The 25,250-nt window shown below is 39.6% G+C and overlaps 1 protein-coding gene and 1 pseudogene across 1 annotated transcript in view; both read left to right on the top strand.

The window, feature by feature from the left end:
* Positions 1-916: 916 nt before the first annotated feature.
* LOC102419146 lies at positions 917-2,227 on the top strand (annotated as a pseudogene).
* A 4,833-nt stretch (positions 2,228-7,060) lies between these two features.
* Positions 7,061-25,250, top strand: part of LOC102431213 (alpha-2-macroglobulin) — a 54,127-nt gene continuing 35,937 nt past the window's right edge. Inside the window, exons 1-15 of the mRNA XM_023750022.1 lie at positions 7,061-7,190; positions 10,467-10,650; positions 11,791-11,950; positions 12,112-12,164; positions 13,061-13,081; positions 13,348-13,516; positions 13,944-14,028; positions 14,561-14,681; positions 15,431-15,545; positions 15,696-15,805; positions 17,739-17,900; positions 21,727-21,954; positions 22,409-22,472; positions 23,837-23,979; positions 25,037-25,186. Coding sequence (XP_023605790.1) covers positions 7,108-7,190; positions 10,467-10,650; positions 11,791-11,950; positions 12,112-12,164; positions 13,061-13,081; positions 13,348-13,516; positions 13,944-14,028; positions 14,561-14,681; positions 15,431-15,545; positions 15,696-15,805; positions 17,739-17,900; positions 21,727-21,954; positions 22,409-22,472; positions 23,837-23,979; positions 25,037-25,186 — 1,848 coding nt within the window. The 5' untranslated portion in view covers positions 7,061-7,107. The remainder of the gene's footprint in view (positions 7,191-10,466; positions 10,651-11,790; positions 11,951-12,111; positions 12,165-13,060; positions 13,082-13,347; positions 13,517-13,943; positions 14,029-14,560; positions 14,682-15,430; positions 15,546-15,695; positions 15,806-17,738; positions 17,901-21,726; positions 21,955-22,408; positions 22,473-23,836; positions 23,980-25,036; positions 25,187-25,250) is intronic.

The following is a 25,250-nucleotide window of genomic DNA, read 5'->3' as shown; positions in this document are numbered from 1 at the left end:
CATTCATCTACTGATGGGCACTTAGGCTGTTTCCAGATCTTAGCTATGGTGAATTGTGCTGCTATGAACATATGGGTGCACATATCCTTTCTGATTAAGAACAACTTCTTATGGTGCCAAAAAAGAAGAAGGCCTTAAGAGGAAAACCAGCAAAACGTTTAAAATATTGATTTCTTAATTTTGGGTTGGAAAAGTGGGGGGCGACTTATACATGGAAAAATATGGTAAGTCATGTCAGCCAACAAAGGTCATTGCTCTTTCCAAATGGGAGAATATGTAAACACAACCAACAGAAAACATTGTACAGCTTCAAACGCCATAACCTATTAAGAGAAACTGTTATGTAACTGCCGGGAGCCGGTCCATCCTTGCTGCTTGACACAGTCGCTGCAGGAAAGAAACATCTGCACAGCATATGTTTCAAGGGACCTGGCATATAGAGCATATTGTTCTTAATATGTTTGCTCTCCTTAGTGCCATGTGTTTTAACAAAGGTCACCTCTCTGAGAAAGGTTGTTTCCCCAGGTGGGGGTTTTTCCCTGAGGTTAGGGAGGGGATACAACCCCTTAATTAAGTGCCAGGCGGGTAGTTAATCACTTTAACTACAAACAATCACGCTTAAGCTACATAATCTTTACTCCCTGGAATGGAGATAAGAAACGCCCTAACCTTTGCAATAGAAATTGACAGGATTAAAATAGACTGGTATAAATACATATGTAACAAGACAATAAACATCAGATCCTAACCAGAACTTCGCTGGAGACCCCGACCAGAACTTGGCTGGAGATCCTGGCTAGAGATCCTGGCTAGGCTGCTGATCAACTGAAGGCTGTCTCCGTGTCATTCCTTCTTCGCTGACTCCATCCACACCTTTGGGGACCCCTGGACATCTGGCACCCAAACAGGGACCCTTAGGGTCAACACACTGTCCTGAGAGTCCACCCTCCCAAGAAGAAGGGACAGAAAGAAAGGTCTCTTTGTAAGAAAGCCTTGTGTATCCCATGAACCAGACAGCGAAAAACGGATTGGAGTACATCAGGACTCCAGAGCCAGAAATACGGCTCAGAAAAGGACTCCAACTTGATGGTACAAGGAGAGGTGATAATGACAATCACCAAGGAGATTTGGAGCCTGTTTTAGAGGCATCTGTTCTTTCTACCCATCATAAAAAAAGCTCTGAGGAACGTGAGTGTAATGATGAAGCTTCTCAGGAAGAAGAGGGGTTTATGGGCATGTCCCCTCTCTTACAAGCCCATCATGCTATGGAAAGAATGGAAGAGTTTGTTTGCAAGGTTTGGGAAGGTCGATGGCGAGTAATCCCTCATGATGTCCTACCAGACTGGCTCAAGGATAATGATTACCTTTTACATGGACACCGGCCCCCTATGCCTTCTTTCCGGGCCTGTTTTCAGAGCATTTTCAGAATACACACAGAGACAGGCAACATCTGGACACATCTCTTAGGTTGTGTATTCTTCCTGTGCCTGGGGATCTTTTATATGTTTCGCCCAAACATCTTCTTTGTGGCCCCTCTGCAAGAAAAGGTGGTCTTTGGGTTATTCTTCTTGGGGGCCATTCTCTGCCTTTCTTTTTCATGGCTCTTCCACACAGTCTACTGCCACTCAGAAGGGGTCTCCCGACTCTTCTCTAAACTGGATTACTCTGGTATTGTTCTTCTGATTATGGGAAGTTTTGTTCCTTGGCTTTATTATTCGTTCTACTGTAACCCACAACCTTGCTTCATCTATTTGATTATCATCTGTGTGCTGGGCATCGCAACCATTATAGTCTCCCAGTGGGACATGTTTGCCACCCCCCAGTATCGAGGAGTACGAGCAGGAGTGTTTTTGGCACTTGGCCTGAGTGGAATCATTCCTGCCTTGCACTATATCATCTTGGAGGGGTTCCTGAAGGCTGCCACCATAGGACAGATGGGCTGGTTGATGCTGATGGCCAGTCTCTATATTACGGGGGCTGCCCTGTATGCTGCCCGCATTCCCGAACGCTTCTTTCCTGGCAAGTGTGACATCTGGTTTCACTCTCATCAGCTCTTCCACATCTTTGTGGTTGCTGGCGCTTACGTTCACTTCCACGGAGTCTCAAACCTCCAGGAGTACCGCTTCATGATCGGCGGAGGCTGCAGTGAAGAGGATGCACTGTGACACCTGCAGTAACCAGGGCTGGGACCCTGAACCAGGGCCTGCTGCACCTGCAGGCTTTTCCCTTCCTGCATGTAACTGAAATAATAGCAAAATAAAGGGGAGAATATGTCCAGCAATTGAGGACATGATTGAGGACACTTAATGGATGTGGGTGCCTTACTGCATAGGATCTGCGAATGATTCCTAGAGATTATTTAAAAACCATAAAAAATGCTTACAGTACTTTAAAATTAAACAAAAATACACGGTTGGATATACCCTGCATTTGAGAAGTATAAATGAAAAGCAAGTAAATTTTGATACATAGTGGAGCCTGGGTTCTCTAACTTAATTCATCCTGGTAGCCAGTTGGAAAAGCGATTTGCTCAAAACTGAATCATATTTCTCCCATTAGAAATAATGTAAATTGAATTAATACCTTCAGACCCTCAAATGATTCTCTGTTATAACGTTTCTTATAAACACAGTACAGGTCTCATGTACTGTTTAATTTATAAATAAACACTTCTTAAATTGAAAAAAAAGATACAAATTATGAACAACAAATACACATCTATCAACAAGTGAATCTAAAAATCAAGTGAATAAATAATCTGATGAACAGAATAAACCGGTGAATATAATAGAATCAGGGGCATAGAAAGAGAGTGGACTGACTATTCTCAGGGGGGAAAGGGACGTAGGGGGTGGGGGAAGAGACTGGACAAAAATCATACACCTATGGATGAGAACAGTGGGTGGCGGGGGTAAAGGCAGAGGGTGGGGTGGGAACCGGGTATAGGGAAGCTATGGGGGGGGAGGGAAACAACTATAATAATCTGAACAATAAAGATTTAATTTAAAAAAAACATTCCATGGTGTGAATGTATCACAGCTTTTTTATCCACTCATCTACTGATGGGCACTTAGGCTGTTTTCTGATCTTAGGTATTGTAAATTGTGCTGCTATGAATAACCCTTTCTTTTTTAAGCATTGAACTGAAAGTTGCATACATCACTTCCTCTCTCACTCCAATCACCAGAACATAGCCATGCCCACTTCCAGAGAGAAATAAAAGACAGTTATGGCCAGCTAAAACTCAGAAGTTCCATTATTTTTTATTGACTTTTTTACAGAGGAAGGGAGAAGAATAGAGAGTTGGAAACATCAGTGAAAGAGAAACATCAATTAGCTGCCTCCTGCACACCCCCTCTGGGGATGTGCCCACAACCAAGGTACATGACCCTGACTGGAATTGAACCTGGACCCTTCAGTCCACAGGCTGACGCTCTATCCACTGAGCCAAACCAGTTAGGACTGAAGTTCCATTATTAATAGAATTGGAGAAGGGGTAGTAGTTTCTGCTAAAATTATGTGAAACAGGTATTTTCCAAATCAATATTTTTACTTATACTTTTTGATAAACCATATTTTCTCTTTTTTTATATTCTAGTTCATTTTTTAAAATCTTGGTCATGAATCAGCGATTATGCTATCATAACCCACTATAATGGTGACCTATAATTTGAGAAGTCTACTTTGTCAAATATGGTAACCAGTAGCTACCTGGGTGATTAGGCACTTGAAATGTGGCTGGTCTAAATTGATATGCATTGTAGGTAGAGACCCTGCACCAGATTTCAAAGACTTAGTACAAAAAATATGTAAAGTATCTCATTAATTTTTATAATGATTAAATGTTGAAACAATATTTTCGATATATTGAGCTAAGTAAAACAATATTAAAATTAATCTGTGTCTTTTGGGTGTGTGTGTTTTTTTAATTCTTTATTGTTTAAAATATTACGTAAGTCTCCTTTTTCCCCAGTGACCTCTCCCCTGCCACCCCCATCCCCCAGCACATGCCCTCACACTCCCCCTCATGTGTGTCCATTGGTTATGCTCATATGCATGTATACAAGTCCTTTGGTTGATCTCTTATCCCCTCACCCGCAGCCTTTCCTCATAGGTTGGACAGACTGTTCAATGCTTCTATGACTCTGGTTCTATTTATGTTGTTCATTATATTCTCACAGAAAGAGAAACTTAAAAAACAATCCCATTTACCATTGCGACAACAAATATTAAGATACCTAGGAATACTACCATTTGCAACAGCATGGATGGACCTGGAGAGCATTATGCTAAGCGAAATAAGTCAATCAGAGAAAGCTAACTATCACATGATCTCACTCATTTGTGGAATCTAATGAACAACATAAACTGATGAACAAAACAGATCCAGAGACAGAGAAGTATCGATCAGACCGTCAAATCTCAGAGGGTAGGTAGGGGAGGGAGGGGGTAAGGGGGAGAGATCAACCAAAGGACTTGTATGCATGCATATAAGCCTAACCAATGGACACAGACACCAGGGGGGCGAGGGCATGAGTGTGGGGGTGGGAAGGTAAGGGGGGGATAAGGATACATATGTAATACCTTAATCAATAAAGAAAATAAAAAATTTAAAAATTTTAAAAAATGATACCTGGGAATAAATTTAACCAAGAAGGTAAAGGACCTGTACTCAGAAAATTACAGGATGCTGAAAAAAGAGATAGAGGAAGACATAAACAAATGAAAGAATATACCTTGTTCATGAATTGACAGAATCAACGTCATTAAAATGTCCATACTACACAAAGCAATCTGTAGATTCAATGCAATCCCCATTAAAATACCAACGGCATACTTCAAAGACATTGAACAAAATCTCCAAAAATAAATCTGGAATTAAAAAAAAAAAACCCGAATAGCTGCAGCAATCTTGAGAAAGAAGAACAAAATTGGAGCGATCGATCACAACAGCAGATATCAAGCTATACTACAAAGCCACTGTTCTCAAAACTGCCTTGTACTGGCAAAAGAAGACATATAGACCAGTGGAACAGAACAGAGAAACCAGAGATTGACCCAAGCCATTATGCTCAATTACTATTTGACAAAGGAGGCAAGAGCATACAGTGGAGTCAGGACAGTCTCTTCAATACATGGTGTTGGGAAAATTGATCAGATACATGCAAAAAAAATGAAACTAGATCACCAACTTACATCATACACAAAAATAAACTCAAAATGGATAAATCAAAATCCTAGAAGAAGCCATGGGCAGCAAAATAGCAGACATTTGTCATAGCAATATCTTTAACGATACAACTCCTGCGACAATGAAAACTACAGAGAAAATAAACAAATGGGACTACATCAAAATAAAAAGCTTCTTCACAGCGAAAGAAACCATCAACAAAATAACAAGAAAGTCCACTGCATGTGAGAACATATTTGCTAATGTTATCTCTGATAAGGGTTTAATCTCCAAAATTTATAGGGAACTCATACAACTTAACAGAAGGAAGATAATCCAATCAAAAATGGGCAAAGGACCTATTAGACACTTTTTTGACAGAAGACATCTTTTTGGTGTGTGAAGAAAGAGGGAAAAAGAAATAGAAACATCAATGAGAGAGAATCATTGACTGGCTGCCTCCTACACACTGGCTATGGGGGACGGAGCCCACAACCTAGGCATGTACCCTGACTGGGAATCGAACCATGACCTCCTGGTTCATAGGTCAATGCTCAACCTCTGAGCCACACTGATGGGGCTCTTACTGTTTGTTTAATGTGGCTACTAGAAAAAGTAGTTACATAAGAGGTCACATTTATTTCTATTAGACCACACTGCTCTAAACTCTGGATGAAAATGATAAAAACCCCTGTGTATATTAATATTTGAATATCCCACAAGTACTTTCTAAAACTAGACTCTATCTTTCCAACTTTCAGTCGCCACCCTGTCCATCTGTTCCCACCCTGTTTCCTGTTTTACTCAATCAGTTAAGGGCAACACAATTCACTCAGTGACCAGCCAGGGAAATTGAAAAGCACATTCTTCTTTATCAGTCACATTCCTATATTCATTGTATAGTATAATTTTATCTTTTAAATATAATATACATCTGTCAACCTCTTTTCGAGCTCATTATGAATACCCTAGTTCAAAATGCCATCATCTCTCGCCTATATAAATGTATCAGTGCCCATTCTATCTCCATGATTTTACATGATACCTACCCCAACTAGGCTGTAAGATACTTATTTAAAAAAACAAATAGTTGGATGAACAAATGGATGAAATAGTTTATGTGATTAAAGATGATAAGGAGCAGCATATTTAAAAGTCAGTAACAAAATATGTTTGCATAGTTGATGGTGAAGGCAACAGAGATCTTTGTTAGGCACAGTAGGTCCAAGTTTGTTTTTGAGGTCTGGCTACCTCTCTTTTCATCTTTTCACTGTTTTAATACAGGAAAATATTTTCAGTTATCATTCTTCCAGGACTGGCTCTTCATCTGCAATCCAGTGATATCCCTAAAGTCAAAAACCTATTCGTTGAATCCATTGTCATTTCCACAGAGGACTACTGAATTCTGAAACTGCTTCAACACTTAAGGTAGGCATATGAAAGAGAAAACTTGCAGGCTCAGTGACTTGCAGGAAAATATCTACTTTGAGCCTGTCCAGTATTGCTTAAATTGTTGTTTCCCTGACCAACTGTTCATGCAAAAGACGTGAGGAATGCCATAAAAGGTGCTGTGGGGAAATGGAAGGAGGGAGTAAAAGAGAGCAGGGATTTAAAAGCCGATTAGCTGCTTTATAGTAAAACCCAGAGAAAGTGAGCACTTACAGGAACGTGGGTTTTATACCTCCAAGAATTCTAGTTAGCCCGCCAGGAATTAACCTTGACCCCTTTACTGAAATTAGGCCCCTGGGCGCAATGACCCTTCCAGAGAACATTCAGAGACTTTTAGTTTGTTTAGACATCTGGTGGGGGTGGAACTTCCTGTTTGTTCAGAGAGCAACAAAAAGCCTGGTTGTTCTGAGGAAGGCTTGAGACCAGACCAACTAGAGGGAGTCCGGCACAATACAGTCTGGTCTCCTCAGGTTCCTTCTCCCAGCAGCATGGAGAAGAACAAACTCCATCCAAGTCTTATTGTCCTTTTTCTGGTCTTCCTGCATGCAGATGCCTCAGTTTCTGGACAACCGTGAGTTTCCCATAGAGCATAAACTTAAAGAGTCCTTTCCTTCCTTTTTTTTTTTCTGCTTTGAATTGAAATACTCTGTGGAGCAACCATATATATATATGTATATGTATGTATGTATGTGTGTGTGTGTGTGTGTGTGTGTGTGTGTATATATATATATATATATATATATATATATATATGTTTTAAACTCTTGCTTGGTTCATTAAAATGCACTTTTAAGAGTTAAAAAAAGAATTCTTTCCTTTATTTTAGATTCTTCTTTATATCATTCATTTGTCTTCCTTATGAAACTGTCACCTTCTTATCTCTAAGGTCTCTTTCAATGATGATATTTTATGAATCTGGTTTATTTATTCTTTAGTTTTTCTTAACTATTTTTTTTCAAATTCTCTGGAACTCTGAATTTCTAAATTATCCATGAATATACTAGGACTTTCTAAGGGGCATTAAAAATGGATAGTTTTAATGGAATCAGCTTTCAGATTCTCACATTCATATTGATCTGCTGGAGACCGTGCTATTTATCCTTCCTCACCTCCCCTTTCTTAATTACCCATCTTCCACTTTATGAGAGAAAAACAAATCTCTCCCTCAGTCAAATGTTAGTTACTGTGGAGCATTGTCCTGGAGTATAAAAATCTTCAGGGTGCCAAAGAAATAAACAATTTGAAATACTGATGTTGATTTTTGAGAAAGCAAAGGATTCTAAGGAAAGGGTGAAAAAATCCTTTGGTACATCATGTGGTGACAATTTTTTGTTTCAACAAAACTGAAGGAAGACCTAAAGGAAATAACCAGCTGACAGATGATTAGAAGCAATTCTTTTTTTTTTTAACAAATTGGTGTTGCTTTATTCTATTTTAAAATATATGTGTTGATTTCAGAGAGGAAGAAAAAGGAAGAGAGGGATAGAAACACAATGATGAGAGTGAGTCATCGATCAGCTGCCTCCTGCACACCCTCACTGCAGATCGAGCCTGCAACCTGACATATGTCCTGATCAGAAATCTAACTGTGACCTCCTGGTTCATAGGTCAATGCTCAACCACTGAGCCATGCCGGCCGGGTGAAGCAATTCTTGATAATAGGGCACGGGTGATTTCTAGCATCTAATGTAGAAGATTTACACGAACTGCTAATAAGGATATAATTGTTTTATCTGTATATACTTACTTATTTATGAATAATTTTTCATGGTACATCTATACATATCAAAAATAGCAACAGAATTAATGTTAGACCTTTTTTAATTCTTGCAACAAGGAATACCTATCCATAGATACATTTAAAAAACACATCATTCTTTTAAAGATGTGCTTCAAAATTATTTTTATTTTATATCTATTACGTATGCATTATACAGTGGGGCCTTGACTTACGAGTGTCCCGACAAATGAGTTTTTTGAGATATGAGCCGTCTCTCGGCCGATTTTTTGCTTTGAGTTGAGTTGCGAGCTAAAATTCGGGTTACAAGCCAGCTTTAGATACTCCACCACTAGTTGGCGCAGTGGACATCACAGTGATTTAACATACGAGTAATTTGAGTTACGAACTCCGTAACGGAACGAATTAAACTCATAAGTCAAGGCCCCACTGTAATTTACAATATATTAATTTGTTTTGATATATTTTGTTATATGAGTAAGACCTTTGAAAATAACTGAATCCAGAAGAAAATGTTCAATATTTACAACTTTAGAGTCACATTACATTTAAGAGAAGAGTTAAATTTACATAGGAAAAGGGGAAAGATGTTGAATTTGTGATCATTACAACAAAAACATTTTGATTTCTTTTTTTAAAATATGTTTAAAATTTGTATTGATTTCAGAAAGGAAGAGAGAGGGAGAGAGGGATAGAAACATCAATGATGAAAGAAAGTCATCAATCAGCTGCCTCCTGAATGCCCCTTACTGAGGATCAAGCCTGGAAACCCGGGCATATGTCCTGATCAGGAATTGAACTGTGACCTCCTGGTTCATGGGTCGACACTCAACCACTGAGCCATACCCACTGAGCATTGATTTGTTTTTAAAATAAGTTATATTGGGTATCTTATTTCTATGATATTTAAAATTCCATGAAAAATTTATACAAGAATATGTTTTATCTTAAAATATCATCATAAAGCCCAGCGGCTGTGGCACAGTAGTTGAGCGTACAGCTATGAATCAGGAGGTCATGGTTAGATTCCTGGTCAGGGCACACGCCCAAGTTGCAGGCTCAATGTTTTCTTGAAAATATGTAAGGACTGCATGCTGTTTAAAAATTATTATGAGTTCTGTAAACAAAAATCCTTGGTGAAAGGATTAAGCTGTAACAGTCCAGTGATAGCCAAAAGGAAAGGGGGCTGGGGGAGGTGGAACAGGGCATTTGAAACCTGTATGGTTCTGTTAACCAATGTCACCTAATAAACTCAATTTAAAAATGTTTGAAAACTACAGGGTCAATAAAAGTATATATGAGGGTATTGGAAACGTTTCTGTTTTGCTCATGAGTTACCAAGACTCAAAAGTCAATCACTTAGAAGACCATTTTTGAGTGGAGCCATTGTCTAGCCAGGAGTTGAAAGGCAAATATTTAAAATGCAAACATCCAGGGTTATGTAACACCCTAAGATTTCATTAGTTGCTTACCACAACTGAAACTTTAAATTAATGACTCACTTGCTTTAAGACTCAGATTCCACATCTGTAAAGTGGAAAGCAAGTACTTGCCATACCATTTTTCTCAGGGCTGTTGAAGATGATAGATAGATAGTTAGATAAATAGATAGATAGATAGATACATAGATAGATAGATAGATAGATAGATAGATAGATAGATAGATACAGATATAGATATAATATAGATACTCAATGAAAGTTCTGTAAATTGATTCGTTTTTCAGTGTCTCACCTGAAAGCTTGCTTGCTTTCTACGAAAATCCTAATTTAAAATAGATTTACAACATAAATATATATATATGTATATATATAATTAGCATTATTTTTTTTAATTCAGATACCTACATTTTGGGGTTTCTTAAAGGAAGGTAAACCTACTAATTTTAATCTATTTAAGGCTCACCTCAAGCAAAATGTTCACTGCCATAGCACTGGTGATGGACAGGGGAATAATTCTCATATTTACTGTTCAATAGCAAAGATTAATTTCATGCTTATCAATACATCTTCTCTTGGTATAGAACTAATGATAGTACCCATAATTTTTATGAAAAATATTGCTGTTGAGAACAATGCCTCTCCTCTAATTGGACTTCCCCATTTCCAGGCAGTATATGGCGCTGGTCCCCTCCCTGCTCCACACTGAGACCCCTGAGAAGGCCTGCATCCTTCTGAGCCACCTGAATGAGACAGTGACTGTAAGTGTTTCCTTGGATTCTCTCAGGAAGAATGAGAGCCTCTTCACTAACCTGGTGGCAGAAAAGGACTTATTCCGCTGTGTCTCTTTCACTGTGAGTATGGCTGTTTGGCTTAATATACTTGTTTCTATTAGTCAGGGTCACAGAGATCCAGAATTCAGTCAAGATAAGGCTTTGAGAGGCTGGCAAGGACGTCAGAAAGGAATGAAATGTAGCAACTAAGAGTAGAAAGTAAGCAGCGATGCTGGGACTTATGAGATACAAATATTTATAAGCATATTTAAACCAACTTAATGATCAAAGAAAGTTTCTATTAGCAAAAAGAAAAGCAGCATGCACTAGACAAAGGGAAAAGGTTACTTCTTAAAATTAAATGAGAAAATAATATTAATAAAGCAAAGTAGGCCAATCCTATCTAATAATAGACAACGATGCAAATTGACCATACCTTCGCTACGCCCACCTTTAGCTAATCAGAGTGATATGCAAATTAACTGCCAACAAAGATGGCGGTTAATTTGTCTACATAGGCACAAAGCCGCAGAGCGGAGACTGAAGGCAGCTCCAGCCGGAGCAGTGAAGGCTTGAAGACGGCTCCAGCCGGAGTAGCGAAGGCCTGAAGGAGGCTCCGGCTGGAGCAAAGGCATGGGTCCCGGGTGCCAGAGGAAAACTGGTGCTGGAAGCCAGGGGAAGGGAAGGCCTATTGCATGAATCTTTTTGTACCACAGGCCTCTAGTACTCAACATAAGCCCCCAGTGGTGGGCTGACAGGAATACATCACCCCATACTCTTTCTAAGAGTGAAAGTTATAGAAATTACCATGAGCAAATATCCAGTAACTCTTCAGCGTCGCCCATATATAAAATGCCCATAACCTATAGTAATAAAATATTGTAGTTTTTTTTCTCATGGGCCTAAGTATGCTTTTACCATGCCCTGTCCACACATAAAAACTTGCTCAAGTTTAGTGTATAACTGAATCAAGACTGATCTATAAGGTGATGTGAATCTCATTTATGACCTTTCTTACTGAGGTATTTTCATCCATCTTATGTCCTGTCTCCCTACTTGTAAAATAACAAAAATAATTTCTGTTCATGCCAATTTTCTGTGGTAAGAATGAGGGAGTGAAGTTAAGAAAAAGAGGCAATATCTCCAGGGAAGAGTGCAACAGGGATGGAGGAGGAAACATTGAAGACTGAATGGATTCCCCGGATCTCTCCTGTATTTCAGGTCCCAAGAACTCCATCCAGTGAAGAGGTAATGTTTCTTTCTGTCCAAGTGAAAGGAGCAACCCACGAATTCAGAAGGCAGACCACAGTGCTGGTTAAAAACCAAGAGAGCCTGGTCTTTGTCCAGACTGACAAACCTATCTACAAACCAGGACAGACAGGTACAAACAGGCCAACAGTCAGGACAACTTCAAAACGGAAAGATCCTCCCCCACGTATTCCCCAATCAAAAGTCCTGTAATACTGATTTCTTAATGGTTTGTCTTACCAGCCTATAGGCCTGGTTTAAGATTTCTAGTGATAAAAAATATTTCTGTTTCAGTGAAGTTTCGTGTTGTCTCATTGGATGAAAATTTTCACCCCCTGAGTGAGTTGGTGAGTCTCCATATATATATATATAGAATCAGTATTTTCTGTGTAACCTGGTTGGGAGTCTGTTTTGGGTGCTGGGGGAGAATCAGGGAGTCGAGAAATCTGGTATTGAGGACAGTAAATTCTGGCATTAGAATAATGTAAGATCCTCATTTTAAACAGTATTTCTGGTCAAGAGAGTAATTAAGTTTTTTTGTCTTGGTACCAATTAAACTTAGAAAGTTCTCAATTAATCTCATACACATACAGATTAACGTATATTAATTTTATATATATATATATGTATGTATATCAACTGTATACACATATATACTTTTGTCTCCATTCCTTATTAGAAAGTAAGCTCCTTGAAAGTAGATATATTGTTCTTTTGTGCGTTGCAATATTCCCAGAACCTATAATGACACACAGCACATGGTAGGCACTTAATAAATATTACTTTTTAATAATGAATAAACATTGATAGCAGAGGAGCTACTGTCATTCTTCTTTACTCTTAGAACTACCTAAGAATTCTGTGGTCCATCTTAATATTTGGGTCTGAACATAGTTACTTATAGTTCTGTTGGTATTTTACTTCTCAGCCTATGAAATTTCAAAGCAAAAGAGTGTACTTCCCTGGGATGCCGTAGACATTTAAGTAATATTAATAAATCCCATTCCCAATGAATGGTAAGTGCATCTATGTATTTATTGCTGACAGCCTATTACGTTCTTATCATTACTTATTAATTGCTTTTAAATGATTAGTTAAAAGTTCTGTAAAACTTAACCTGTAATTATTTTATGTGTTTTACTATGGGTAAAGTTATTCTAGATAAAACTACCTTGCTTATAAATCAGAAGTGAGAATACTTGTGAACAATTCTAAACTCCTTTATTTCTCTTTTCTCTTTCAGATTCCACTAGTATCCATTGAGGTAAGTGAAACGAAGCATTCCATAATTACATGTAAAGTAATAAATTTAGGGAAAATGTTCTTATTTGAGAGATTCTTACAATATCCTTGTCATTAAGGGAGAAGCCTTCAAACTCATGTAACACAGATGGTTCTAACTCATCTCCCCTCCCCATTCCTTATGACCATCCAATTTTCCTCTTTGTGGATAACAGAGTTTCTATAGATTCCCTAAATTGTCTCTAATGCTCTAAGCTCTTTTGTAATTTTCAATTAATGTACCCATAGGACCCAAAAGGAAATCGCATCGCACAATGGCAGAAGGTCAAGTTAGAGAGTGGCCTCAAGCAATTGGCCTTTCCCCTCTCATCAGAGCCATTTCTGGGCTCCTATAAGGTGCTGGTACAGAGAGAATCAGGTGAAACGGCAGAGCACCCCTTCACCGTGGAGGAATTTGGTATGAATTATAGAAAATCATGGAATATTTTTCTTCATATTTAAACTTCTAGGGCCTAGAATTTGAGCTCATTCTGAATCCTTTCACTTTTCCTGGGTGAGACTGGGGTTAGAGTAGAACCAATTATATACCTTACTCCCATTAAGACAATTAATGCTTTGTGAATAGGACTTTATATAACTTAGTTATATTTATAGCAATTTTTTCATCTCCAAGAAATAGAAAACATCCTTGTTTTAGTAACGTTACAGGGGTCTGTGACGGTTCTTCGAACTGTCTCCATTTGAGCAGGTAGATGTATTGGAGAAGAGAGCTGCCTCTTCGGGAGCCTAAACTATTGTCAGGGAAGTGTTACAAAGAACTTGAAAGTACTAACTGCCCAGAAGTTGAAAACTAATCACAAACTTCCTTTATCTCCTATCAACAGTGCTTCCCAAGTTTGAAGTGAAAGTAACAGTGCCAAAGATAATCACTATCTCAGACGAAGAGGTGAAAGTGTCAGTGTGTGGCCTGTGAGTGTTTGGGGGTTTTTTTTTTCATCTTTTTGGGGGAAATTATTTTAAAAAGACTCACCATTTGGGATATTTTGGCTAATGTTTCTAGGAGCAGTGACAGCACAAATACTTGAAATACATGAGAGCATCTCACCTCTAGAACTTTCCTTTCCTGTTGCCTTCCTATTTTCCCTTCTTATTTTCTTTCACAATCTTACCAGCATTATTATAACTATCATGGCACAGGCAATTGTCCTTACAGAGACTAGGCTACAAAAGATAGTTTTTTAGATGAAAATTAAAAATTAAGAGAAAAGGCATGATAAAAGAAGACTATAGTAAGTTTCAGCATGTTGCACTGGAGAATTCTAGAAGAGAAGGGTCATTACTTGACTGTGCTCAATAATGTTTGAGCCTGCAAATGGAAAGTGCAGATTAGAGGGAAGAGACGGGAGTAAATATAATTTAGCTAAAAGAGGAAATTTAAATAGGTCGGAAATGTGGATTTTCAATGTCTACTTTGATTCATTTGGCGATGTTCTTATGACAGATACACGTATGGAAAGCCAGTCCCAGGACATGTGACCGTGAGCATGTGCAGAAAGTATTATGATCCTTCTAACTGTTTTGGTGGAGAGTCACAAGCTCTCTGTGAGAAATTAAGTCAGAAGGTAGGTGGAAAACTCTTCTAGGGACTAATGACGAAGGCATGGTTAATAAGCAGTGAGTCACAACATGGTGCTAACTCAGAAAGATAGCACCCGATAAGAGAATTCTATGCTAGGTATAATAGTTGTTTTAAAATGAGTGAGTTAGCACAGTAGGAATTATGTATTTCTTATAATTGTCCATTATGGATGATCTTGGTGCAGCAAACACACAGAATGATGGAAGCTGAGCCAACTTCAATAACTGGTATCCAAAGCCATCTTTGACATCCATTTGTATGAAGGAAAGCAGGGGGGAAAGCATACCTTTTAACCACCTTTTCTGGGAAGAATGTCAGTTTCATTCTTTCTATGAACAAGAACTTGTCACATGGCCCCACTTAGATACCAGTGAGGTAGGAAACAATTCCCAGATAGGCGGCGACTTTCTAGCCATAGCTATAACACTATGGAAGGGGAGCCAGACTTTGGTGAAGGGTTAGCCGCCTATTACAATAAGATGTATCCCAAAAATTTTAGGGCATTTCTATCTCATTCAGGCTAAGAAATCTCAAATACTAAGGAATACACCTGTCAATTATAAAGCAGATACTGTTGTAAAATGTAATAATAACCAATCCCTAAAGGTATTGTATTCTTATAGGAAATACCTAAATTATATTCCCTGTCCCCCCCCCAAATATCCCACCAGATTAACTTACCCCTGGTCTGTCTAGTATTATGTTCTTGTGTTTTATTCTACCCCCTCCTAGCTAAACAGCCAGGGTTGCGTCTCTCAGCAAGTAAAAACCAAGGTCTTCCAGATGAAGAGAGAAGGTTTGGAAATGGAACTTGAAGTGGAAGCCAAGATCAAAGAAGAAGGAACAGGTTTGTGTACCATGTGGGTACGGGAGAAAAGGAAATGGACATTGATTTATATCCTTTGCCAAAGTATGATTTGAAAGGGGGAAGGTAGGATAAGAAGTTCAGGCCGATCACCCTTCCAAAAAATGACTTACTTTTTTCTTCTTCTTTCAGAGGTGGAGTTAACTGGAAGAGGGCTCAGTGAAATAACAAGAACTATCACCCAACTCTCATTTGTGAAAGTGGACCCCCACTTCAGACAAGGGATCCCCTTCTTTGGACAGGTGGAGTATTTTTCAGTTCACAAACCAAACTTTGCATCATCATCTAATAAGCAGAGCATATTCTGTTAAAACTATACCTGGTTATTGTTACCTGCTGATAAATATAAGCAAAGGTATAAAACCACACACAAATATATCTGTTCCTCTGTAAATTTGTAAATGAAATCTATAGAATCATTCTAAAGCATCCACAAAATTAGAAAGTTTTTTTTGTCACTTCTGGAACAGCATTGTGTGGTGTCACTCAATCTCCTTCCCACAGTTTAGCAGGCAGTTTCATATTTTTATGATATTTTCTCACAAGCATCTCAGAATTCATGGTGGCCACAAACATTATCCTTCCAACACTAATTTCACATGGCAATGAATGAATAGATGGTTTTAATTTTTATTTTGAGCATAAAAGATGCTACAATACCTAGTATTTCTTTCATGGATATTGTATTTATAATACTTTTTCTATAAGTGCAAGTAAAACAGTGTACACAAGGGTAAAATACTGCTATTTAAGGTTCCCAGCTTTTAAAAATATAAATTTTCTCACAGATCTACAGAGAAATATTTTATTGTTATTTTTCTAGTATAAGCAGACGTGCAAATGGACCTTTCTGACTCCAGGAGTCTGAGATAACAGTTGGGTGTATCTCATGTATAATGACTGTGTGTCATATTCTTAATGAAAATGTTAAAAAATTTCAGCTGCGGAGAGTGTGAAAGACAGAGGGACTAGACTCAACAAAGGAGTGAAGGAGTAAATTTTAGAATGTTTTGATTATGTTGTGACAGCAAACATATTCAGAAACTTTGGTCACATGCTAAAATGAAAGTACACTTCATGTTTTTCAATTTCTCGGGTATATTGTACATTTTTGATATTTTAGTCCTGCTAAATAAGTGTTCCATTAGTCATAAGACTCATTAGAAGAGGAAAATCAGAATTTTATCCTTCTCTTTGTTCATGTAGCCGACAGTTCAGTGACAAACTTAGATTTTGTTCATCAGTTACACATACTGATCCAAGTCTGCCCCTGTGCTTCTTGCTACCATAATAAATAGCTTATACTGGAAAGGAATGAACATCTTCATAATAGGAACTAGACTACTAATCTGCTGAGTTTAATATTAACAGTAATGTGACTTTAAGCCTTTATTAGGATGGTGTGCTTCTTCTCAATTTTACATTTTTACATAGCAAGTGCCTCATAATATCTGCCTACCTTCCAAAAGATTGAAAATTTAGGTTGACAAGCAGATATCATGCATAAAACAACTAGAGATGCCTACCGGACAATGTATACATTGCTCACTTGTACACTTATTATACAGAACACAACACCATAGAAAGTTACTTGTCCGCCACACAATAAGAGGAGCTCAATTGAATTTGGCAGTGGGTTAAAATTTTTCAATGCTGTATGATTCTCGTGCTCTGTGACTCTGCAAGAGTAATACATGATACACAGACCCAGAATACATTTTTCAGGTCACCCCAATTATGATCTCCATCACGCTCTATCCTTTTACACTGCTTTATTTTTTCTAATTTTTCAATTACAGTTTACACTCAATATTATTCTGTATTCATTCCAGATATGCAGCATAGTGGATGGATCATCATGTATTTTACAGAGTGGTCCCCACGATGTTTCAAATACCCACCTGGCTCCATACAATACTGCTTTATTTTTCTTCTTAGGACTGATTACTACTAAATAAGTGTATGTTACTTATGCATTGATTTAACATCTGTCCCTTACTAGACTGTAAGCTCTACGGTGGAAGGACCTTTGTTTTGTTCACTGCTATAGCTTCAATGCTTGGAAATGTGTTCAACATATAGGATGTGCTCATATAAATACTTCAGATAAAATGAATATGTTGGTTGCCTATTGGAGATTAGCCATATAACTGATCCACAGCTTTTCATCTTCAGGTGCGCCTCGTGGATGGGAAAGGTGTCCCCATGCAAAATAAACTCATCTACATCACAGCAAATGAAGCTAACCATTCCTCCAATGCCACCACGGATCAGTTTGGCCTAGCGCAGTTCTCCATCAACACCACCAATGTTAAGGAATCCTCCCTCTCTGTCAGGGTAAGCTTGGAAAGAAGTTACCAATAACATGAAGTAGCCTTGAAAAATGCTTGCAACCTAAAGTGATGAGATCTCCAAGTTTGTTTAGTCCTATGGAGAGAAAAACACTAGAAACTAGAAACCAATTTAAGGTCAACTTTGAAAAACTTTATTAAAAAGGTTTGGTGGTTAAAAGTATGGGTTCTTCTTGTATACTATTACTGGCAATATAAAATGGTGCTATCGAAAACAGTATGGCAATTTTTCAAAAAATTAAAAATGGAAATATCATATGATCTCATAATCCCACTTATGGGGAATATAGCCACAAGAATGGAAAGCAGTGTCTCAAATGCATATTTGCACACCCATGTTCATAGCAGCACTAGTCACAATAGCCACAAAGTGAAAGCAACCCAAATATCTTTGAACAGATGAAGATAAATAAAATGTGGTATATACATATAATGGAATAGAATTCAGCTTTAAAAAGGAAGGAAATCCTGTCACATGCTATAACATAGATGAACTTTGATGACATTATGCTAAGTGAAATATCCAGTCACAAAAAAAACACAAATATTGTGTAATTCCACTTATACAATGTATTTTAAATAGTCAAAGTCATAGAAATGTAAAGTAGAATGGCAGCTTCCTGTGACTGGAAAGGGGAAGTTAGAAGCTGTTGTTTAATGGATGTAGAGTTTTAGTTTTACAAGGTGAAAAAATTTTGAAGATCCGTTGCACACTACTTCACACTACCAAACTGTACGTAAAACGGTTAAAATGATAATTTTATGTTGTGTGTTTCTTACCACAGTTTTTTTTAAAGGTGTAGGTTCCAGAATGAAATAAATAAGATTAAAATCCTGGCTCAACTCTTTTTAAGAGCAAATGACTAAAAACCTCTATACTTCATTTTCTTATCTGTAAAATGGACACAACTCTTAGAATTGTTGTGAGATTAGAGATACTACATATTAAAGCACCTAGTGAGCCCCTTTAACTGCTAAATATTGTTGCTGTAAAAGCCAATTTTAACATCATTAGCATTTTAACTCCATAAATTATTGTCCTTACTTTATTTTTGTCCTGCTATTCTAATTTTCTCCACACTCTCCATACCCATCTAGTTTGCTTTTTATAGCATACAGTCCTCTATTCAGCAAGGAAGATGTAGATACACATTTATGGATATATGGCTACACAATAGATATTACATAGTAATAGTGATGAAAACCCCCTATCTTTTGGACTTTCTCATCCTATCTAATAAAAGAGAAACATGCAAATTGACCATAACCCCGACACCCTTCCCATTGGCTAATCAGCAGGATATGCAAATTAACTGCCAACCAAGATGGCGGCCGGCAACCACACAGGTGAAGCGAACAGGAGGCTTCCTTGCTCCAGTGATGAAGGAAGCCAAGGTTCCCCGCCTGCCGCAGCTCGGCTCTGAGCTGCAATCTAAGAAACTATGTTGCAATTATAGACGCTAAACAAGCTCCAGAGACCTGCTTTCAGCCAGCTTCGGCCTCAGAGCTTAGAGCTGCTGTGATGGCAACAGAGTTTCAATTATAGAAGCTAAACAGACCCAGAAACCTGCTTTCAGCCCTCAGAGCTGGAGCCGGCTCTCAGCTCCAGTGACAGCTATAGAAGGTAAATAAATCCCAGAATAAAAAAAAAAAAAGAAGAAAAAAAGGAGAGGCTGGGAGCTTAAGTTGCCCTCCAGCCTAAAAATTGCTCTCAGGCCCTCACCCAGACTGGCCAGGCACCCCAGTGGGGACCCCCACCCTGAAGGGGGTGTGACCAGCTGCAAACAGCCATCAGCCCGTCATCCAGACTGGCCAGGCACCCAAGTGGGACCCCCACCCTGACCCAGGACACTTTCAGGGCAAACCAGCTAGCCCCCACCCGTGCACCAGGCCTCTATCCTATATTAGAGGCAAGGCGGGACAGTGCGAGCTGCCATCCGGGCCCCATGTGCAGCCCTGGGAAGTGGGGTATAAGCCCCGCCCCCAGCTGGGACCCCTGTGAGCCACCTGAGCCCTCAGCCGGGACCCCCGTGCCACCTAAGCCCCGCACTGCTAAGCCCCGTCCCCAGCCGGGACCCTATGACTATTGGAGAGCAGGAAAGTGCCGCTGGGCCCTGGGTCGCTGTGGTAATCCGGCCATGGGTAAGTAGAAAAGTGCGGCCTGTAGGCAGCCCCCAGCTGCGCCTTCTCCCCGGTCACCATGGTGATCCGGGAGCTGGAAAGCAAGCCTGGCCTGTGGGCAGCCCCAAGCTGGGCCTGAAACAGAAGCAGGAAAGCCCAGCCTGGGACAGCCCCCAGCTGGGCCTGCTCCCCGGTTGCCATGGGGATCCGGGAGCAGGAGAGCAAGCCTGGCCTGCGGGCAGCTCCAAGCTGGGCCTGCTCCCCGGTTGCCATGGAGACCTGGGAGCGGGAAAGCCTAGCCTGTGGGCAGCCCCCAGCTGGGCCTGCTCCCTGGTCGCCATGGCGATCCAGGAGCAGGAAAGCCCGGCTTGCAAGCAGCACCCCCATCCTGGCCATAGCTCAAGGGAGAGTACAACATGCAGTGGAGGCCAGGAGCCTGAGAGATCAACATAGAGGGGCTCCTGCTCCAAGCATCCATTGTGTGGCTGGGGGGCAGGCCCCCAGCAGACACACACACACACACAGTGCCTGCTCTGAGCCTCCAATGTGACTAGGGGCAGACCCCCAGTAGGGACACACACACACACACACACACACACAGGACGCCTGCTCCGAGCCTCTGCTGCCAGACTGTGGCCATCAGTAGGACATCCACTGAGGGCTCCCGGACTGTGAGAGAGGCAGGCTGGGCTGAGGGAACCTCACCCCCCAGTGCACGAATTTCATGCACCGGGCCTCTAGTATAAATTTAAAGAGGAATAAATAATATTTTATTAATTAAGCTGTAAATAATTGTCACAAAAGCCTATACCTTTAATAAGAGAAAATTGAATGTTTACTCATTTATTTTATTAGGAACTATCTCAAATACCTTCTCTGTACTAGGCACTGTGCTAGTCCTAAAAAAAATGAAAATATTATTGTTAAATGCTTACTCTGCTTAATGAGCATTTATATGTTATCACTGGAATATACATTGAGATATGAACAAAATGGTTGGCTGACCAAAGATTCACTCATGCCACTTGGGAGGTGAAGATGAGGGTACTGGAAGCCCAAAGAAGAAAAAAACACTAACAACTTCTACATGGAGAAAAACTGAAATACAACCCAAATAATATCTAAGGAGCTTAGGAGTCCAGAATCACAATAAGCATTAAAAAGAATCCATCTAAGACAGCTTGACAGAGGTAGACTTTAGCCAAGTTACCACCTCAACTCTTGAACTAATGCTATTTATGGAAAGTTTCCTCAGAACCTTAATGTTGCAATATTACATTTACTCATAATACCTACTTGCAACTCAGCATGAATGAGGCATTGACTTCAATTTGTGAATGTGATTCTTCAGTTTTTGGACATTATTTAAGTCTCCTCAAAGAGGCTTCATAGTGTCTCTGCACAATAAAGTGGCCAAAGAAATGTCAAGAAAGCTAGTCAGAGCAAAGGATGTCTCCCTTTATGTTCTTCAAAAATATCAACAGCAGCCCTAGGAACCTCTTCAATGTAAAGGCACAAACCACGCCTGCAGTAGAGATAAACCAAAAACAGGAGGGGGCTTCTCTCTCACTTGTTACTAGACTTCTAGGTACTAGTTTAGGTAGGACAGTCAACTAATACAGTTTTGTGAGAACACTGATTCTCTGTGAGATATAAACTATACGATAATACTGTTTTTCCTAATTCATTAGGTCAAATACAAGGATCAGAACCATTGTTATGACGACCAATGGCTGACAGAAGAGCACAGAGACTCTTATCACACTGCTACTCGTGTATTCTCTCCCAGCAAGAGCTTTGTCCACCTTGAGACCATACCTGATGAACTGCGCTGTGGCCAAACTCAAACCATCCAAGCACATTATGCTCTGAATGGACAGGTCCTGAAGGAGCTAAGGGAGCTCACGTTCTATTACCTGGTGAGAAGGCGGACCACGGCACTGAGTCATCTGTAGACAAACGCTGTCTGTGGGGCAAGATTTATAAGCTCTTGAGAAAGTCTGTTTCTCTTCTGAAAGCTTGACTCCCTACAGCAGCGGTTCTCAGCCTGTGTGTCGCGACCCCTTGGGGGTCGAACGACCCTTTCACAGGGTCGCCTAAGACCATCAGAAAAGACATATATAATTACATATTGTTTTTGTGATTAATCACTATGCTTTAATTATGTTCAATTTGTAACAATGAAATTGGGGGTCACCACAACATGAGGAACTGTATTAAAGGGTCTCGGCATTAGAAAGGTTGAGAACCACTGCCCTACAGGGTTAATTAATTCTTGCTAGCAGGGGTTCAAAAAAAATAAGCCTGTTACATAGAGGGCAAGAATTGAGATAAGATCCTTTCATTGCCTTTGTTTTTTGGTTTTTTTTCCAGATAATGGCAAAGGGAGGCATTGTCCGAACTGGGTTTCATGTACTGCCTGTGAAGCAGGAAGACAGTGAGTATTTTCATAATTCCACATTCCCACCTCACTCTGACACATTCAACCTGACACTGCAGAAATACCAGGATTCGTTTCTAATAAAGAGAGGCAATCTACGTCTAACCCCAATAAAGAAGAAGTTGAGCCCTAGCTGGTTTGGTTCAGTGGATAGAGTGTTGGCCTTCAGACTGAAGGGTGGGTCCCAGGTTTGATTCCAGTCAAGGGCACATGCCTGGATTGCGGGCTTCATCCCCATTACGGGATGTGCAGGAGGCAGCCGATCAATGATTCTCTCTCATCATTGATGTTTCTATCTCTCTTTCCCTCTCCCTTCCTCTCTAAAATCAATAAAGATACAATTATTAAAAAAAAGAAGTTGAGAGGAGAAAAATGTTTCTTTTTTCACCCAATGTGTCTTTTCCTTCAGTGTATTCTGTTCAGATTATTTAAAATGTAGATGTAGTATTACTTATAATCCATACTTATTCCAAACTTTCAAACCATAAGTATTCATGAACCACCTTTGCAAAACAACATTTCAAAATAGTTTTAATCAATGGACTGAAGGTAAAACTTGGGAGTGCTTTCTATGTACTAGGATTTGTGCTGAGTCATTTATAGTTGTATATAATTTTTCCTTTTCAAAGATAGTTACAATTTATGAAGAATTTAATTGGGTACTTCCACCATTGAATTGGACTCTTCCCATGAACGAATATGGAACAATATAAATCTCTGACGGTTTCTCCTATTCCAAGAAAGTCTGAAAGAACACTTACTAGAAAACTAACAGTGACCTACTCTCCTGTTGCTTTTTCATAGCAACACAGAAGATGTACAGAAGTCTGATGCAACCTCTAAAAAATCTATGTAGACATCAAAAAATAACTTCCAAAGAAGCACCATGTTCCTCTTAAGGAAAAAAAATAGAATATGCTGTTCATGGAGGTTTAAAAAGGACATAAGGATAAATACAATGTGTTAAACTCCTAATATTATAATTCACAGCTTCACCTTCTATTTCTCTTCTCTAATGTGAGGTCTAGATCAAATAGCAACCAAGATGTCTCCATACGCTTAGATAGCATCAGAACTCTATATAAGAACTTTAAAATTGATGATAAATCATCATTTAAAAGAGAAAAAGGGACTTTTAATAGGCTTCTTTTTCCCTAAAGCTAGAGTTCTTAGAGATATAGAGTTCTTAGGGATAGTCATCTATTTGTTACATGCTGTTTAATATATCTATTACATCTACTAATAGCAATGGTATTAACAAGACCAGGCTCCTAAATGCCTTTGTGCAATAGAAAACATCCATGTTAGCCCTGGGGATATATCTAACCCGTAATCCCTTTCTCACTGTCTCTGTGCTCCAGTGAAAGGCCATTTTTCTATGTCGGTCCCTGTGGAACCAGACATCGCTCCAGTCGCCCGATTGCTCATCTTTGCCATTTTACCTGATGGGGAAGTGGTCGGGGATTCTGCAAAATATGAGGTTGAAAACTGTCTGGCCAACAAGGTGGGTGCTTCATACCATAAACTTTTCACATTAAATTAGAGGTACCTATCGTTATTATTTTCTACATGTGAGCATTGGGACCAAAGGGGTTAAATGAACTCTCACAGGACTTCAACAGGTTCTGGCAGAGTCACATTAAGAAGCCATGTCACTGGACTCCTAGTGCAGAATTCTCATGTATTATCTCTTACCATATGATACAATTCAGAGTACCTTGTTCCCTTCTTTATTGATGAAATGTTGGGAAATACATTTTTAAGATTACTAAAGAGCCAAAAGATAAACACAAGAGCATCTAGAACTATTCGCATTCTATCTTGCAGTGAATGAACATTACACTGTGCATCAAAGGTAAAAATGGTATCTCAAGTTTAATAAGTTGTAAAAATAATTAGATGTCATTATTATGGCTTAGCTGATTCTTGGAAATCAAAGCGATGTGTAGGGGACCAAAAGCCTCAGGTCTCACACAGTGCCAACCACCACAAAGTCAAACTAAATGATTATGCATTGACTGTAAGCAGCACTCTGTAAAAGCAGGTGCCCCAGCCAGCATGGCCCAGTGGTTAAGCATCGATCTATGAACCAGGAGGCCATGGTTCAATTCCTGGAGAGGGAATATGCCTGGGTTGTTGGCTCCATCCCCAGTATAGAGCATGCAGGAGGCAGCTGATCAATTATTTTCTCTCATCATTGATGTTTCTCCTTCTCCCTTCCTCTCTGAAATCAATAAAAATATTTTTTTTAAAAGAAAATGCTGCCAGAACCGGTTTGGCTCAGTGGATAGAGCATCGGCCTGCGGACTCAAGGGTCCCAGGTTCGATTCCAGTCAAGGGCATGTACCTTGGTTGCGGGCACATACCCAGTCGGGTGCCTGCAGGAGGCAGCTGATCAATGTTTCTCTCTCATTGATGTTTCTGGCACTCTATCCCTCTCCCTTCCTCTCTGTAAAAAATCAATAAAATATATTTTTAAAAAAAGAAAGAAAGAAAATGCTGGTGAATACATGGTTAAGTTAGGAAATTTGTTTTTCTGATCTTTCTCTTCACTTTCACAGGTGGATTTGAGCTTCAACCCAGCAGTAAGTCTTCCAGCCTCGCCCGTCCACCTGCGAGTCACAGCTTCTCCTCAGTCGCTCTGTGCCCTCCGAGCAGTGGACCAAAGCGTGCTGCTCATGAAGCCTGAGGCAGAGCTCTCCCCATCCTCGGTGAGTCCCCTCAGCCTGGGTCAGGAAGGGCCAGGAAAAAGGGTCTCCAAGCAAGAAGAAATGC

This window comes from Myotis lucifugus, unplaced genomic scaffold, assembly GCF_000147115.1.
Source record: "Myotis lucifugus unplaced genomic scaffold, Myoluc2.0 scaffold_10, whole genome shotgun sequence".
In the NCBI taxonomy this organism is placed as follows: domain Eukaryota; kingdom Metazoa; phylum Chordata; class Mammalia; order Chiroptera; family Vespertilionidae; genus Myotis; species Myotis lucifugus.
Note: the sequence above shows the minus strand (reverse complement) of the source record. Positions and strands in the feature narration are given on the sequence as shown.